The sequence below is a fragment of the Podarcis filfolensis genome (genome assembly GCF_964270895.1).
Source record: "Podarcis filfolensis genome assembly, chromosome: 9".
Lineage (NCBI taxonomy): Eukaryota > Metazoa > Chordata > Lepidosauria > Squamata > Lacertidae > Podarcis > Podarcis filfolensis.
In genome coordinates, this window is record NC_139610.1 from 53,410,016 (window position 1) to 53,424,266 (window position 14,251).

Here is a 14,251-nt window from a genome sequence, read left to right on the forward strand (position 1 = left end):
AATAGGAAAGGTATCAGAGATACTGTATTACGTTAGTTCCATTCCTACCCAAGAAAATAACATTGGGCAAGTACTCTTGTGCTATGGAACCCTGCAGGGCACCCTTTGGTCTCAAATGTTGCTTAACATCTGAAGCTACTAGGAGTGGCCATTAGAATTTTTGGAGCATGCTGCCATTAGCATGCTGACGACACACAGCTCAATTTCTCTATAACAGGGATGTCCAACAGGTCGATCGCGATCTACCGGTCAATCACAGGGCATCCCTGGTCTATCCTGGTTGATCGTCAAGAAAGCTCAACAACTTGGGTCAATACAATGGGTAGATCACTGCCAGGTTTTTTTAGTGGGAGTAGATCACAGTCTCTTGGAAGTTGGACATCCCTGCTCTATAACATCTGAATCAGAAGAGGCTGTGCAAATTCTGGACTGGGTAAGGGCCAATAAACTGAGTTTGAACCCTGGGAAGATTGAAGTTTTGTGGTTTCCATGTCAGGAAGATAAGTAAGTTGCCTGTTTTGGATGGGCAGGTAAATGTCTAAATGGGCAGGTACATAGTTTGGGGGTAGTCCTGGTTGCATCTTTGTTATTAGAGGGCCAGGTGACCTCCGTGGCTAGGAATGCCACCTAATTCACAAGTACGCTTCAGGGTTCTAACATTTTTCTTATGTTTTTTCCTCCCCCCAGGAGATACAATATTTATTGTTCTTAGGAAACAGAAGCTTATCTTCCTCCATTGGTACCACCATATTACTGTACTGCTTTACTCTTGGTATTCATACAAGGACATGGTAGCTGGTGGTGGCTGGTTTATGACCATGAACTATGGAGTGCATGCACTCATGTACACTTACTACGCCTTGCGGGCTGCTGGCTTCAGAGTGTCCCGGAAGTTTGCCATGTTTATCACACTATCGCAGATCACACAGATGTTCGTGGGCTGCATCATCAACTACCTGGTCTTCGCCTGGATGCAACAAGGCCAGTGTCACTCACACATTTCCAACATCATCTGGTGTTCTCTTATGTACCTCAGCTACTTTGTGCTCTTCTGCCATTTCTTCTTTGACGCATATGTTAGCAACACCAGAAAAACAAGGAAGGCCGAGTAAAGCTAGAAAGGAGAGAGAGAAGGAAGCAGCTGCTCAGGTCATCCACAAAATGGCAAACACAAAGAGGGAGTGAGAGAAAGAGAGGAGGGGGGGACAGAAATGCCACAAGAAGGCAACATTTATATATGGTGCAACTAAAACTCAGCAGCTAAGGGACAGCTAAGTTTGTTCAAAACCAGTAAGTTTATGATCCTGTCATGGTGAGGACTCACTGAATGATCTTGCATCTCAAAAGGCTGCTGTAAGACATCTTCCTTCTTAGACATCTTACTGCTCTTAAAAAAAACCAACCACACTTTTTTTTAAGAAGGGGGGGAAGCAAAAGATGATAATGATTTTGCAAAATAAAATGTTAAAAGAAATGGTTTCCCTGAGCATAGATGACTTTTATTTTTAAAAAGCAAACTAATTATTTATATATACTTTCTAACGTGTTGTTTTTAAAATACAAAACTTGAACAAGATTTGAGCAGAGGAAACACACAATCTGTGTCATATGAACATAGGACTTTGACCTGTCAGAGCTGCATCTAGCCCCATAGAGTCACCTCTGACTGGCAGCTGCTTTGCAAGGTCTCAGGCAGATGTTCTGCAACCTGACAGCCATTAAAAAATAAAAATAAAAACTCGAAGAGTCCCAGGATCAAACCTGCCATTTTCTGCATGCAAAGTACCTTCTCTCCCACTGAGCTCTGACCCCCAACAATACCAGATTTTTGCAAAGTTAAAAGTTATCTCCTTGAAAGAGTTGAACCCTAAAAGCTTCAATGTGAAAATGAAAGGTTAATCTTGAGTGCCTGCTATAGACAGCCGTTTAAGCTCAATTGAAGTAATAAATGGAGAGGAATTGGTTGGGTTTCTGTTTTGTTTTTAGTACTGTGTATTATGCTGTGAGAAGACCTGGTGTGAGATATTGATTTGAGAATTAAATACTGTTGAGATGCAGTATCAGAGAGAACATGTTCCAGTGCATCGTCTGGTCAAAAGCAATGTGTATAGAAGAGCAGTTTAATATACAGTCAGTTATAAATAAATATGCTTGGGGCTAGTAATAAAGGAGAGCAGGGAAAAGGAATCAAGCAGCTAAGAAAAGGCAGAGTAGGCCAGTCCTCAACGTGCCCTACAAAATACTGGTGAGAAGCATTTGAGAGTCATAGTACAGTATATAATTTATTTTTCTGAAGTCTAATTCTCGCACAGGATGGCTCTGAGTGTGATTGCTGTGGGTGCATTTTGTTGGGAATATATCACCAACATCACTTGCCCAAAGTCAATTCCAGGGACTCATCACGCACAGGTTAAAGGGTAAGAACCATAACAAGGGAAAGAAGGAGTCTTGAGGTTGCCCAACCACAGCCAGCCCTCGGGCAACGGACTGCCATTCTCACTAGAGTGAGAAGTATTATATTTCTCTTTAAATTTCAGCTATTCTTTCCAAATTGGCATCTATCGTTATAAAAAGAACATGCAAATTTTATGCTAACTGTGCCCTCTTGTTTGTTTTTTGGCGGGGGGCAGGGGGGACAGTGATTTCTTCTTTTTTGGTGCTGTGCAAACGGCCACCCTACATACAGATCCATTTCATGCAGTCTCTTTCGAGAAGCTGAATAGATTCTGATGTGACGCTTCCCTATGCACACAGGGCCCATGAGGCAAGGTGAGGCAGTTGCCTCAAGGCAGCAGGCTCCGGCAAGCTGGGAGAGGCAGCTGATCCTGCCTCCATGAACCTAACATTGCCTATCCCTCCTCCAATCCAGGACCCTTAACAAATTCCAATTCCTGGGGGTACCATTTTCTGATTCAGCTCAGGCAGCAGAGTATATTGAGCTGGCCCTGTGTGCACATATCCACCACAGGAATTGTTCCAAAAGCCATCTTGCGAATGCAAAACATTATGGTGGGACTGGTCTTTGGAACAGGAAATGGTACTTTAAAATATCCTGATCATGGCAGCTTCCATTTTGATTCTAGCGCTGTCCATGATGGTTCCCACCACATGATCTGCAAAGTCATTTTCATGAAAGAAAAATTGTGATTTTTAAAATTATTATTTTTGAGGAGACGCATGCAAAATGTCTGGTTCTGCTCCTAGCAAATAAATCCAAAATCCCAAGAACCATGAGCAAACAATGAGCCATCATGGGCAGATGAGAACAGCAGCTGCTATAAACACAGAACAGCCCTGAAGTTACAGCAGTCAGTAAATGCAATTGGAGTGACAGGTGCAAAGACAAATGGGAAAACTAAATATCTTTAGAGAGGGTGTTGTTAGTGTTGGATGGAAACTTCAGGAAAAAACAACCCTGTGGTATGGTACATATTTTATATTTTTATGAACTTTGAAGAATAGATATCTGCAACCTTAATAGTGTTCTACAGGATTATATGTGACTTTAGGTAACACTGTGCTTCTGCATTTGCCTCACAAGCAATGCAAAGATGTTTAAAGTGCCCTCATCTGGTCACTTGGAGATACTACAGTAAAAGGCATACGCTTGGCGTCATCACACTGCGGGTTTTAAATGGGAAGGGATTGAAAGCCTAAATGCAGTAATTGTGCTGCAACAAATTAACTCTAATGTCCAGAGAGAACTATTCTTAATTTTTTTAAAAAAATGAAATCTGTAGAAAAATATACTGTAGCATCTTTGGTCACTTAAAAAGACACCTGGTTCTTCAATCAGCTGCAGATAAAAGGACAACCTCAGAGAAATAGCTGAAAAGAGCCATATTTTCTACAAGGAAAAGTAGATTGTATTATCTGTAAGATTTCAGTCCTTACAAAGCCAAATAAAATGTGTAAACGTTCCTAGTACTGCAAAGAAACAAGTGTGTAAACTTGATGTTATAACTGTGTTAACATAGTATTCTCAATCGTATCAGTTTGGTAGTTTTAACTAAACAATTAGAAGAACTAGCGGAACCAATTAAGAACTGCTGTTCTACATAGAAAAATCATACATGCCTATAACTACAACCATAACACATATGTGAGCTGTCCAAAAATAAAAAATAAAAACCTGGGTGGGGGCAAAATCTCCACCCTCCCCAGCTAATGCAAAATATTCTCAACTTCCCTGCTTTGAGACTGTACAATACCAAGTAATATTTTCCCTTATTTTTGCTTCAACTGTGCTGTCCACCATTCATGACAAAAAGCTGATGTAATATTCTGTTAGACATAACAAGGGCTTTTAGTGTTTCACCTTGTGTAGAAAAACTGCTGCATTCTATATTATATGAACAGTGTTTTAAGAAAAGGAAATTGGAAAGCTCTCTGGAGTTTAATCATAACTGTGAAAAATGGTGGGGGAAGTTTCTGTCTGTGTCATTTAAGTTATTAATGTTCTGACATTGTTATATGGTACAAACCCCCCTCCCCAAGCAAATTGTTATGTTCAGTGAAACACATGACATGATCTTAAATTATAGACTCCTGTATAAATGGAAATATCAATTAAAATGTATAAAAAATTAATAATGTTATTTTACAGTTTTGGGAGTAGATTCTATTCCACAATGAGCCTTTTCTGCCTAAGTATTTCTTCCCAGTTTCTAATATTTGAAGTAAACCAAAACCAGTTATTATAGAATAACAAAATTATTGGGCAGCAGTAGTGAGTAACTTTCAATGGTGCCATTCATTTTTGTGACTCTTGTTCCTCCTGTTGTGCTGACTGATCTGGTGAATCAACACTTCCACAGATCTTATCTTGAAATAAATGAAAAGGTATTTCATAAGGGAAGCCAATACTGCATTATAGTTTCTTTTCTCTATAAACCAAAGGAACAAACAACAGTAATCACAGCATACATAAGAAGCTAAAATCCTGGACATGTTCACCTGGGAGTAAGTCCTATTGAAATGAATGGGGCTTACTTCTGAGTGGGCAGATATAGGATTGCTCTGCAAATTTCAAAATGTGTTTTTCTTCCACTTACACTCTTGCATTAACGGCAGTGATACTTTAGACTCTCAAAGTTTAGAGGTGAAGAAAGGTATTCTTAATATCACTTGTGAAAAATGCTTCAATTCTTCTACCACGATTAAACAGTGATTACTATTCTTGTTGTTGCTATTGCATTTAGTTATTCAGACTTTTTGTGTTCAAACACCCAAATAAACATCACAAGAAACAAGCAAGCTATTGACAAAAAAAAGTATAGGATGTTTACAGAGGTAATAATTCTAAGAAATGTGTTCTCACTTACTTGGGTGTAAGTGCCATTGAATTTAACGGTGCTTGCTTCTGAGTAGATGTGTATATTGTACTGTTATGTCCCATTAGGACTGCACTGTTATATCCCATTATTTGAAATGTGAAAATGTAAACATAAGCTAACTTTCCCATTGAAACCAATGGTTCTTAAAAATGCTTAATTTTAACTTGATTGTGCCCATTTTCTTATGCTGATATGTGTAGTATTTGAAGACAAATGGACATTTTACACCTCCTTTAGTTTTCTTCTCAAAATCTATAAAAACAATTATCAATAGCTCCATCCTGTCCACCACTTTTGGGTCAGTATCACATTGAATTCAGAAGGATTACTCATTCATGAGTTTGAATTATGAGACTCAAAGTAATTCAGAAAAGCCCTTCAGAAACCGATGGTACCTCAATCTTGGAATCTCAATAAGAGGAAAGGGTCTTTGCTATCCAACTAAGAAATGCTCAGAGAAGACCCACTGAAAAATGGACTTTTCAGTTGATTTTAATTGGTATACTCTAGCACAGGGGTCAGCAACCTTTTTCAGCCGTGGGCCAGTCCACTATCCCTCAGATCATGTGGTGGGCCAGACTATATTTTTTTTGGGGGGGGGAGATGAACGAATTCCTATGCCCCACAAATAACCCAGAGATGCATTTTAAATAAAAGGACACATTCTCCTCATGTAAAAACACACTGATTCCTGGACCGTTCACGGGTCAGATTGAGAAGGCAATTGGGCCGCATCCAGCCCATGGGCCTTAGGTTGCCTACCCCTGCTCTAGGATATAGTTGTTTATTGCCCATAGATTCCTTAACCAGCTTCTAATGTGCAGTGTCTATTGTTTTAACTGTTCTGGGACTGCACAACATTATGGATAGGAGAGCTTTCCCACATGTGTTCATCTCTTGATTCAGATATGCAATGTAAAAGTGAATGATCTCTACACCTTAAGAACCCAAATTACCTGAAAACACTGCCAGCCAACACAACATCTGGATCTACATATGAACAGCATATGCTCTCATTATTTCCATTAATCTTGATTTTTTTGGCCATTGCTTATACAAATAGATACCTCTTAGGTGTGGAAATTGTGGCACAAGTTAACAATAGTCAGGCTATTTAACTGGAAGTTTGCATTTAAAATGCATGTTTAAAAGTGGGTAGGATTTGTCTCGCAGACTCAGCAACATGGTGGGTAGTGGAACAAAGCATGTGTGAAGTGTTCTTTTCTGTAGAATGGCATACATAGCTCGCAAGACTGCAAAAGGCTCCAGCACACTTACTCATGAGTCTGTCCTCCTGAAATCTGTGACACTTTGTCATGAATGATGGTTACTTAGGTGTGCATGCCCTCCACTTGTTTTCCCACTTCAGAATAATTTGAAGATCGTTCCATTGATTTAGGGCAGATATCCCCCAGAAGATGCTGAACTACAACTCCCATCATCCCTGGCCTGTGGTCATACTTACTAGGGCTAATGGAAGTTGTAGTTCACCAACATCTGGAATGCCAAAGGACATGAAGCATTTCTTAAAATTTTGCATATATTTGAAAGTACGAAATTATAGCTGAAAGCAAGAAAAATAAACCTCCCAGTGATTTTTTTAATGTTATGCAACACAGTATGTATGAAGCAGTATTTTTTAACTAACATTGAAATAGATATCTCAAATACAGATTTCAGTAATGAGACTTGGTTCAAGCCCAAATCTCCAAAGTAGTAAATGGCTTGAAGCTATGGCTGACAGTTCTCTTTGCTTTATGTTGGTCAGAAATCCAGAATCTGGGTCCTTACTTCCCATCTCTCGTGGCTGGAACCCAATTTACACGAGCCACTTTTGGTATGTATAAAGCATTTAGCTGCACAGGATTCCATTCTGCCTGGTGTTACATTTAAAGGGTTTTTAACTGGTGCAGCAGTCTCTATACGCATGGCACCTGCATCCGTGAGCTATTATCTGGAGGAAAGCTGTGACTGCTGGTGGTAACCACATGGGCTTAGAACTCCTTAACTGTGACTGCAGGTTTTATGGCATCCTGGGGACATAAGTATTTCACACACCTATATTATCACACTTAAACCAGGCGCAGAAAACCAAATGAAAACTCAAAAACATTATACAATGGGGGGGGGGACATATTTAGAGACTATTTTCCTAGCTTTTGGTCATAGGAGGTATCAATGTGACCTACATTCCAGCCTGCCAGGATACTCCATTCTATCCCCAGCATTCTATTACCTCTGAGCATGCTAAATCCACATTGGGCTGTTTTTTCCTTTCCTTCATTTCTCACCCTCTCTCTTTCTCATTCTGCAAATCATGGGCTTTCTCAAAATGTGCTGATAACTCACTCATGTGCATGGATAGTGCCATCTTGGCTACATAAGGTTCCATGCTCAGAGAAGGGGAGTTTATTATTAGTGTATAGGAACTGTAATCTTTCAGCTGTGCACTTTACTTCGCTGTAGCCTGGGCAAGAGTTTCTTATGCCCAGCGCCACTTGTGCTACTGCTCAAATCTCGTTGGGTTGAGTGAGTTGTGAAGGTGCTCAGCCCCTTGCAGCATTACTTGTAGCAATGGATACGTGCCCTCTAAAATAAATGCATGCTTGAATTATGAGCCAGCGACCCTAAGAAGAAATGCTTTAGGGGCAAACTAGGTGGGATGGCATCAGTTCCATTTACTACAATTAAAAGGATGTAGTGCTGTCTGATTTTAGCAGCAATCGGGACACGTGGATGGGAAGAGCAAACTGTGTGAGACTTACCTTTCTTCTTAGATAAGCTCCAATGCCAAAACTCAGCTGGGCAAAAAGAGCTCAGGGAGATGGATTCAGGGAGTAAGCGCATCACTTGCTTGCCCCTTTTGCTGTTAAAACCAGTCATTTTTTAACACAATTGGAGCAGTCCCAGTTTAAACAATACAGCCGTCACACTTAGTTTGACCCTTGGAAAAGCGCTACCGTATCTTGGACTCAGATGGATAAGGCTACGGATCTGTGAACAAGCCAAGTTTCTCTTCATTTTTACAAGGTCCGGTTGTCGATATTGTCTATTCTGTCAATGTCTCTCCAGAGTCTCAGACAGAGGTCATTCCCAGCACCTTCATTCTTTTAAAATGAAAAGACCTCTGGCTTGTAAAGGCCCTTGGCCATGTACAATAAAGCTGACTTACTGACACTGAAATTTAGGTGTCACATCTATGCCCTCTACCACTGAGTCACAGTCTTAGCCCAGTAAATCTCCACTAATACCAATTTTACCCATTATTTTCATTTGATGCACATTACTTCTCTCACCACGAGTAGTAGTCACGTCATAAAGAACGCTCAAGTCTGGTGCTCTAGGTCATAAGCAATCTCAGACCTTTCTGTCCACTGGGTGCAATTATTAGAAGTATTCACCATTTGGAAATTATGGGTAAAAGGTGTGACCCAGTCATCAAAAAAGAAGCATGAGAGCTAGACCTTTTAAGGCAATTTGCTGCTTGTTTTCATAGCATAATTAAGACTGCAACTCCATTTCTCTCCATCCTTTTTTGTTATAGAAGGTTGCCCCGATCTATTAAGGGCTATCCCCTTCCACACAGGAAGCTGATGTTTAAGCACATCTGGATGCTGATATGCTGCACAATTCTCACCAGTGCCCCCTTGAACTTGATCAACATGCCCAGTAAGGTTGGGGGTCTCTCTTCAGCCAGGGCCATAGGTGTCACAGGTGACAAAGCACAACTAGATAAAACTGGATCCCTGAGTCTAGTTATGGGTGCATGAAATAGTCAGTACAAAGTCCAGCAAACTCAGCAACAGTTTCTCTAAGGCGGCAATGCTATATGCACACCTAGGAGGAAGTCCCATTGAATTCAATGGGGTATATTTCTGAGTAGACCTGCTTGGTTGTGCTGTAATAGGTTGCTGTGATGTTTTTAAAAATAGACACATTGCATTTCAAAGGCTCAAAAAACACACACAAAAACACCCAGGGCATTAAAATAAAAACGCTAGTAATTATTATTTTTTTCCCAATTCCACAATTAAATCCATCTCAGAGATTTACAGGAAGCCAAGTCATGTTGTTGAACGCTTTGCTTTTGCAGACTAACTCTCAAAGTTGCAAAGTCCATGTATGTATATTTGATTCTGTTGTCAAAACAAGTAGTATGTTGTGTTCCTTGCTAAAGCAATTTAAACCACCTAGCAAAATCAGCAAAAGCTATTTGTCTCAGCTTAGTTCCATCAGCTTTCCTGAGGGAGGCTACTTCCGACCAGCCCTTTGGATCAGCTTTGGCTATTGCAGCACAGATAATATTTTGTACCAAAGCAGCTAAAGTTATCCATGGGCAACTGGGAAGAGATGAAATGATCTCCTCTCACTTGTCATTCCATACAGCAACATTTGCTGCTTCCCATACTTGTGCAACAGAGTCTGTCTGAGCTGCAGCTGAGCTGTTGAGGTGCTGTATGGAAAACCACCATAGTTCTGCTGATGACTGGACTGAGACATTCTGGGTAGGCTGGAGTCCCAGTGCCTCAGCATGTACATTTCCAGGCATGAGATGCCACCAGCTTCCCAAGTGTTTAATTTTGTCTGGAGTCGTTCTTCCCATGTATCAAATATGGAGCCATTGACCCCATGTCCTCCCTACATCAGCTTTTGCCAACCTAGTGCCCTCCAGATGTTTGCGCTGTTGTTGTCGTCCAAAACATCTGGAGCGTGCTGGGCTGGCAAAGGCTGTTCTATTTGTTATGTGGGTTGCCACATGTAAGCCTTCTTGTTCTCACTCACTCGTCTGCTTTCTCCGAAGCCGTTCAGTGCTTTAGGCTCTTAAGTGTCTTAACGCTTGAGCTAGATGTACATTCAGATTCAAGTAGTTCTGTAAAATATCTATGAGATAATGACTAGGAACAGCTTTATTTTACCATTTTCAAAATATTGATATTTCACTACACAAAGGAAATTTTTGATTTTAATTTTATTTTTGGTATATGGATATTCTAAATAAAATGTTGATTTTTGGTTTAAAATAGCACACGTTTCTGCGTCTTCTTACACTGTCTATCTATCTCATACCTTCCAACATTTCTCCGATGAAAATAGGGACATCCTATTCCATACCCTCCAACATATGTCTGATGAAAATATTGATGTCCTATGGAAAAGCAGGACATTCTGGGAACAAATCAGAAACTGGGATGGTTTGCGTAAACCTGAGACTGTTGCTGGAGAACAGCAACATTGCCTATCTATCAATATTCCATTGTGTAAGAATGGATGTGTGTATGCATATGGTTGCTAAGAGTGCAAATAAATTGGGGGCATCAAGTTAACTTCCCCTGGACTCTTGTCTCAGTTATCTTGGACCTTTTTCTGCTGTTTATAGCAATACACACTGAGGCCCTGATGGTTTTACTCTCATGTAGGCTCATGGCTTGGACACTAAATACATCCTGTCCTGTGCCCTTTCATGATTTGTGTGTTCAATGGGAGCTGAGGGAGTGATACAAAACTCTGGAGGCCTTCATATCTTGCAACTATTACAAGGTCAGATCAGATCAGAAGAATATTTATTTGCATCAGCCACTAGCCATAGCAATAAACTAAAATGTACTGAAGATAGAGGTAAAAACTTAACTAGCATGGTGTAGTGGTTAAGAACGGTAGACTCGTAATCTGGTGAACCGGGTTCGTGTCTCCGCTCCTCCACATGCAGCTGCTGGGTGACCTTGGGCTAGTCACACTTCTCTCTGAAGTCTCTCAGCCCCACTCACCTCAAAGAGTGTTTGTTGTGGGGGAGGAAGGGAAAGGAGATTGTTAGCCACTTTGAGACTCCTTAGGGTAGTGATAAAGTGCGATGTCAAATCCAAACTCCTCCTCCTCTTCTTCTTCTACTACTACTATACAAAATATATTTTGGAGGTTTACATCAATATAATCAAATAATAGATCTTATTCTAATTGCCCCAGCTAAAAACCTTGCAGTTTTTGCAAAATATTGATCTAACTTGAGTATTCAGGGTATCTTTTAATTGCATTTTATATATACAAAGCACAGCACTTTTTTGCTTTTGATAAAAAGGTTATTAATGTTGTCACAGACACTGAATGCTGGGAACCGGGCATGTTATGCATAAACAGGGGGAACACTTAAAGCCTTTCATTGCTCAGTATCCCGCTAGCTACTCCCTCTACTAGCCAACCTTTTTGATAAACTGAGATCACCAGTCAATGATGTTTACCCCATTAACTGAGGAAATTGGACTAATTGCTAGAGCTGAGCAGCATATTTGATAAATAAATAAAGATTAATAGCTGTGCTGCCCTCTGCTGAAAAATGTTCTTTTTATAGGTTGGAAGAGAACTGAACGTTTATTATCCCTATTCATTTGCAGCCAGCAAGTCTCTCCAGTTGGATGTGTTTGTTACAAAACCAAAAGGTGTGTGGCAGGCAGCTCTATGTCATTTGGTGATTCATAGCTGCTTTTATGGGGCCACATCTGTAGCATACTATGCCAGTAAGAGAGCAAAGTTGAATGTGAATTTTCATAAAAGTATTCTTAAGAAAGGAAAGATTACCGAGTCCTCTTGCATCCTGTGTGCATACAAATTGGGCAAATCAAAGAAGCCTTGAGCTGAGCTCATACTGGTTCACTCCCAGTCCCTGCAACAGCAGCAGAGGACCATAATTAGGTCAGTAAGTTCAGCACATTGCGTTCTGCAGCTCTATGCATGCTCTGATGTTCTGTAAATAAGTGACTGGCTAGCGATCTCATTGGGGTAGTTCATACTCTCACACAGCATGTGTGTTAACTATGTTGTGTGGTGCATCACTGGGATTATGAACTGCATAAAAACACATCTCCTCTGTTTCCTGATCTGGAGTTTCCAGTGTACAAGTTCCTCTCGTTTTTCTTCCTTTCTGTCCCTTCTGCATGCCATTTTATCTCCAACTTTCCTATTGTCCCCCTTCCCCAACTCCTTTGTCAGCCTTTCCCTCTGGTCTGCATCTTCCACTCATCTTCACAGCTTCTCAGTCTGTTTTCTACTCTGCTATCACAGGTGAGCTCCATTTCCTTTTAGACCCCCTGCACCCTGGACCTTTCCCCCACAGCTTCCCATTCCTCATCTGCTCTCCCTATTGATGGTTGCTTGCACACTAGCTATTTTGTCTTGAAACTGACACCCTTCAATTAATCCCTTTATACAGGGAGCCTAGATGCTATCCAACCAGGGCCAGATTTAGGTTTGATGAGGCCCTAAGCTACTGAAGGTAATGGGGCTCTTTATATGTCCCACTATCCTTTGTCAACAACAAATTGTCACTGTTTTTTATGTTGAATATATGTTATATGGTAATTTATGGACCTAGTAGGTATCTAAAGCCATTTGCACAACACAAAATATGTATTTTATCAAAGTAATTGCATTTTTTTCCTTTAAATTTTTTTGTGGTCCCCCAAGAGAGTGGGGCCCTAAGCTATAGTTTGTTTAGCTTATACATAAATCCAGCACTCTATCCAACACATTGCGCTCCACTGTTTTCTGTGTTGTCTACCCTTCCTTTCTCAGATCCAGCTTGTGGATTTACTTTGCACTTAAAAAACAATTCAAATGTGGACAGGAAAAACATTAACAAGGTGTTTCAGGGCTACTGTACCTTTAATAAGCAGCTTTCTCCTTCAGAAAGAATACTTTCCTTTGCCTTTAATTGCTTTCTGTTCAGCGTCAGGCAGAATTACAGGTGAATTGCCTGTTCATTATCCAATAATTAATCTGTTCCTGGTCTCCATGATCTAGACACTAGATTCTAGGCTGATGGAACCATGGAAAATCAAACAGGCCTATAGACCACACAGGCTTTTCCAGACCACTACAACCATTATCAAAATGCAGATGAACAAGCATATGAATGTACCTTAAAAGGTTATGAATATACTGGCTTTCTGACAGCATTTAAGAGTTACATTATTCATATAAGAAAAATGAAAATCATGTTGAAAAGATCTCCATTTGGCTAACACATCAAGTGTGTACCCTCCAATCATCTTTGACAGAGGCAAATAGATACACTCTTTACATTTTACATTAAGTGTATGAGGGATTTAAAGAATGACAAAGAGCAAGCCAAATGAGGGAGCCACTTCCATAGGGCTTGGCAGCATGCCCTGCCAAAAAATGTCTGAAATAATAACTTCAAAATGTACACTTTCCTATAACCAGGAATTCACAGCTTTTCACGCTCTCGGGTCATAAATTTGTGCATTGGCATTGGCAAAAGTTTTGTGACTCTCCAAATATATGCATTTTTATTTAATACACTTGCATCCCACCCTTCTTCCCAGGAGCTCAAGGTGACGCATGCAGTTCCTTTCCACAACTTCTTTTACCCAAGCAAAAAACCTGTGAGGTTGGTTAGGCTGAGAAAGAAACACTTTCTTACAGGTCTCTCTTTGTCACGGTCCAGTCAACGGGTGATCAAAGTCCCTGCTGAGGACGTCGGGACCAGGGACAAGATGGTGGGGTGAGAGCAGGAATGAGAGCCCAGAAGTCAGGGGTCCGAGGATCAAGAAGCAAGGCGTCAAGGAGCTGAGGTCCGAGGATCAGGAAGCAAGGAGCCAAACGCAGCAAGCCAGGAAACTTGTTGCTGTGGTAAAGAGCTGAAAGGAAATGGTAACCTTATATCCCTTCCCTGCCAGGGCCTGGCTCCTGCATGCACTCCTGACACTCTTGTTTTAAGACATAAATGCCATACAATCCACGAAGTATTGCCCTGACATTCTAGTTTTCCACAGGGATGATATTGGTTTGTGTTTTAGACAAGGTAGGGATGTAAGTAAGCAACAATTTCTGTTCCTGCCACTTTTTGTCGAAATCAGCCCTGTTTCTATTCCACTACAGTTCACTTTCCACCAAATTCTATG

General features: G+C 40.6%; 1 protein-coding gene across 1 annotated transcript in view; it reads left to right on the forward strand.

Annotated features, from left to right (window-relative positions):
* ELOVL6 (ELOVL fatty acid elongase 6) overlaps positions 1-5,176 on the forward strand; it is a 71,176-nt gene extending 66,000 nt beyond the window's left edge. The window contains exon 4 of the mRNA XM_083571901.1: positions 688-5,176. Within this exon, the coding sequence (XP_083428027.1) occupies positions 688-1,112 (425 nt within the window). The 3' untranslated portion in view covers positions 1,113-5,176. The remainder of the gene's footprint in view (positions 1-687) is intronic.
* Positions 5,177-14,251: the final 9,075 nt, after the last annotated feature.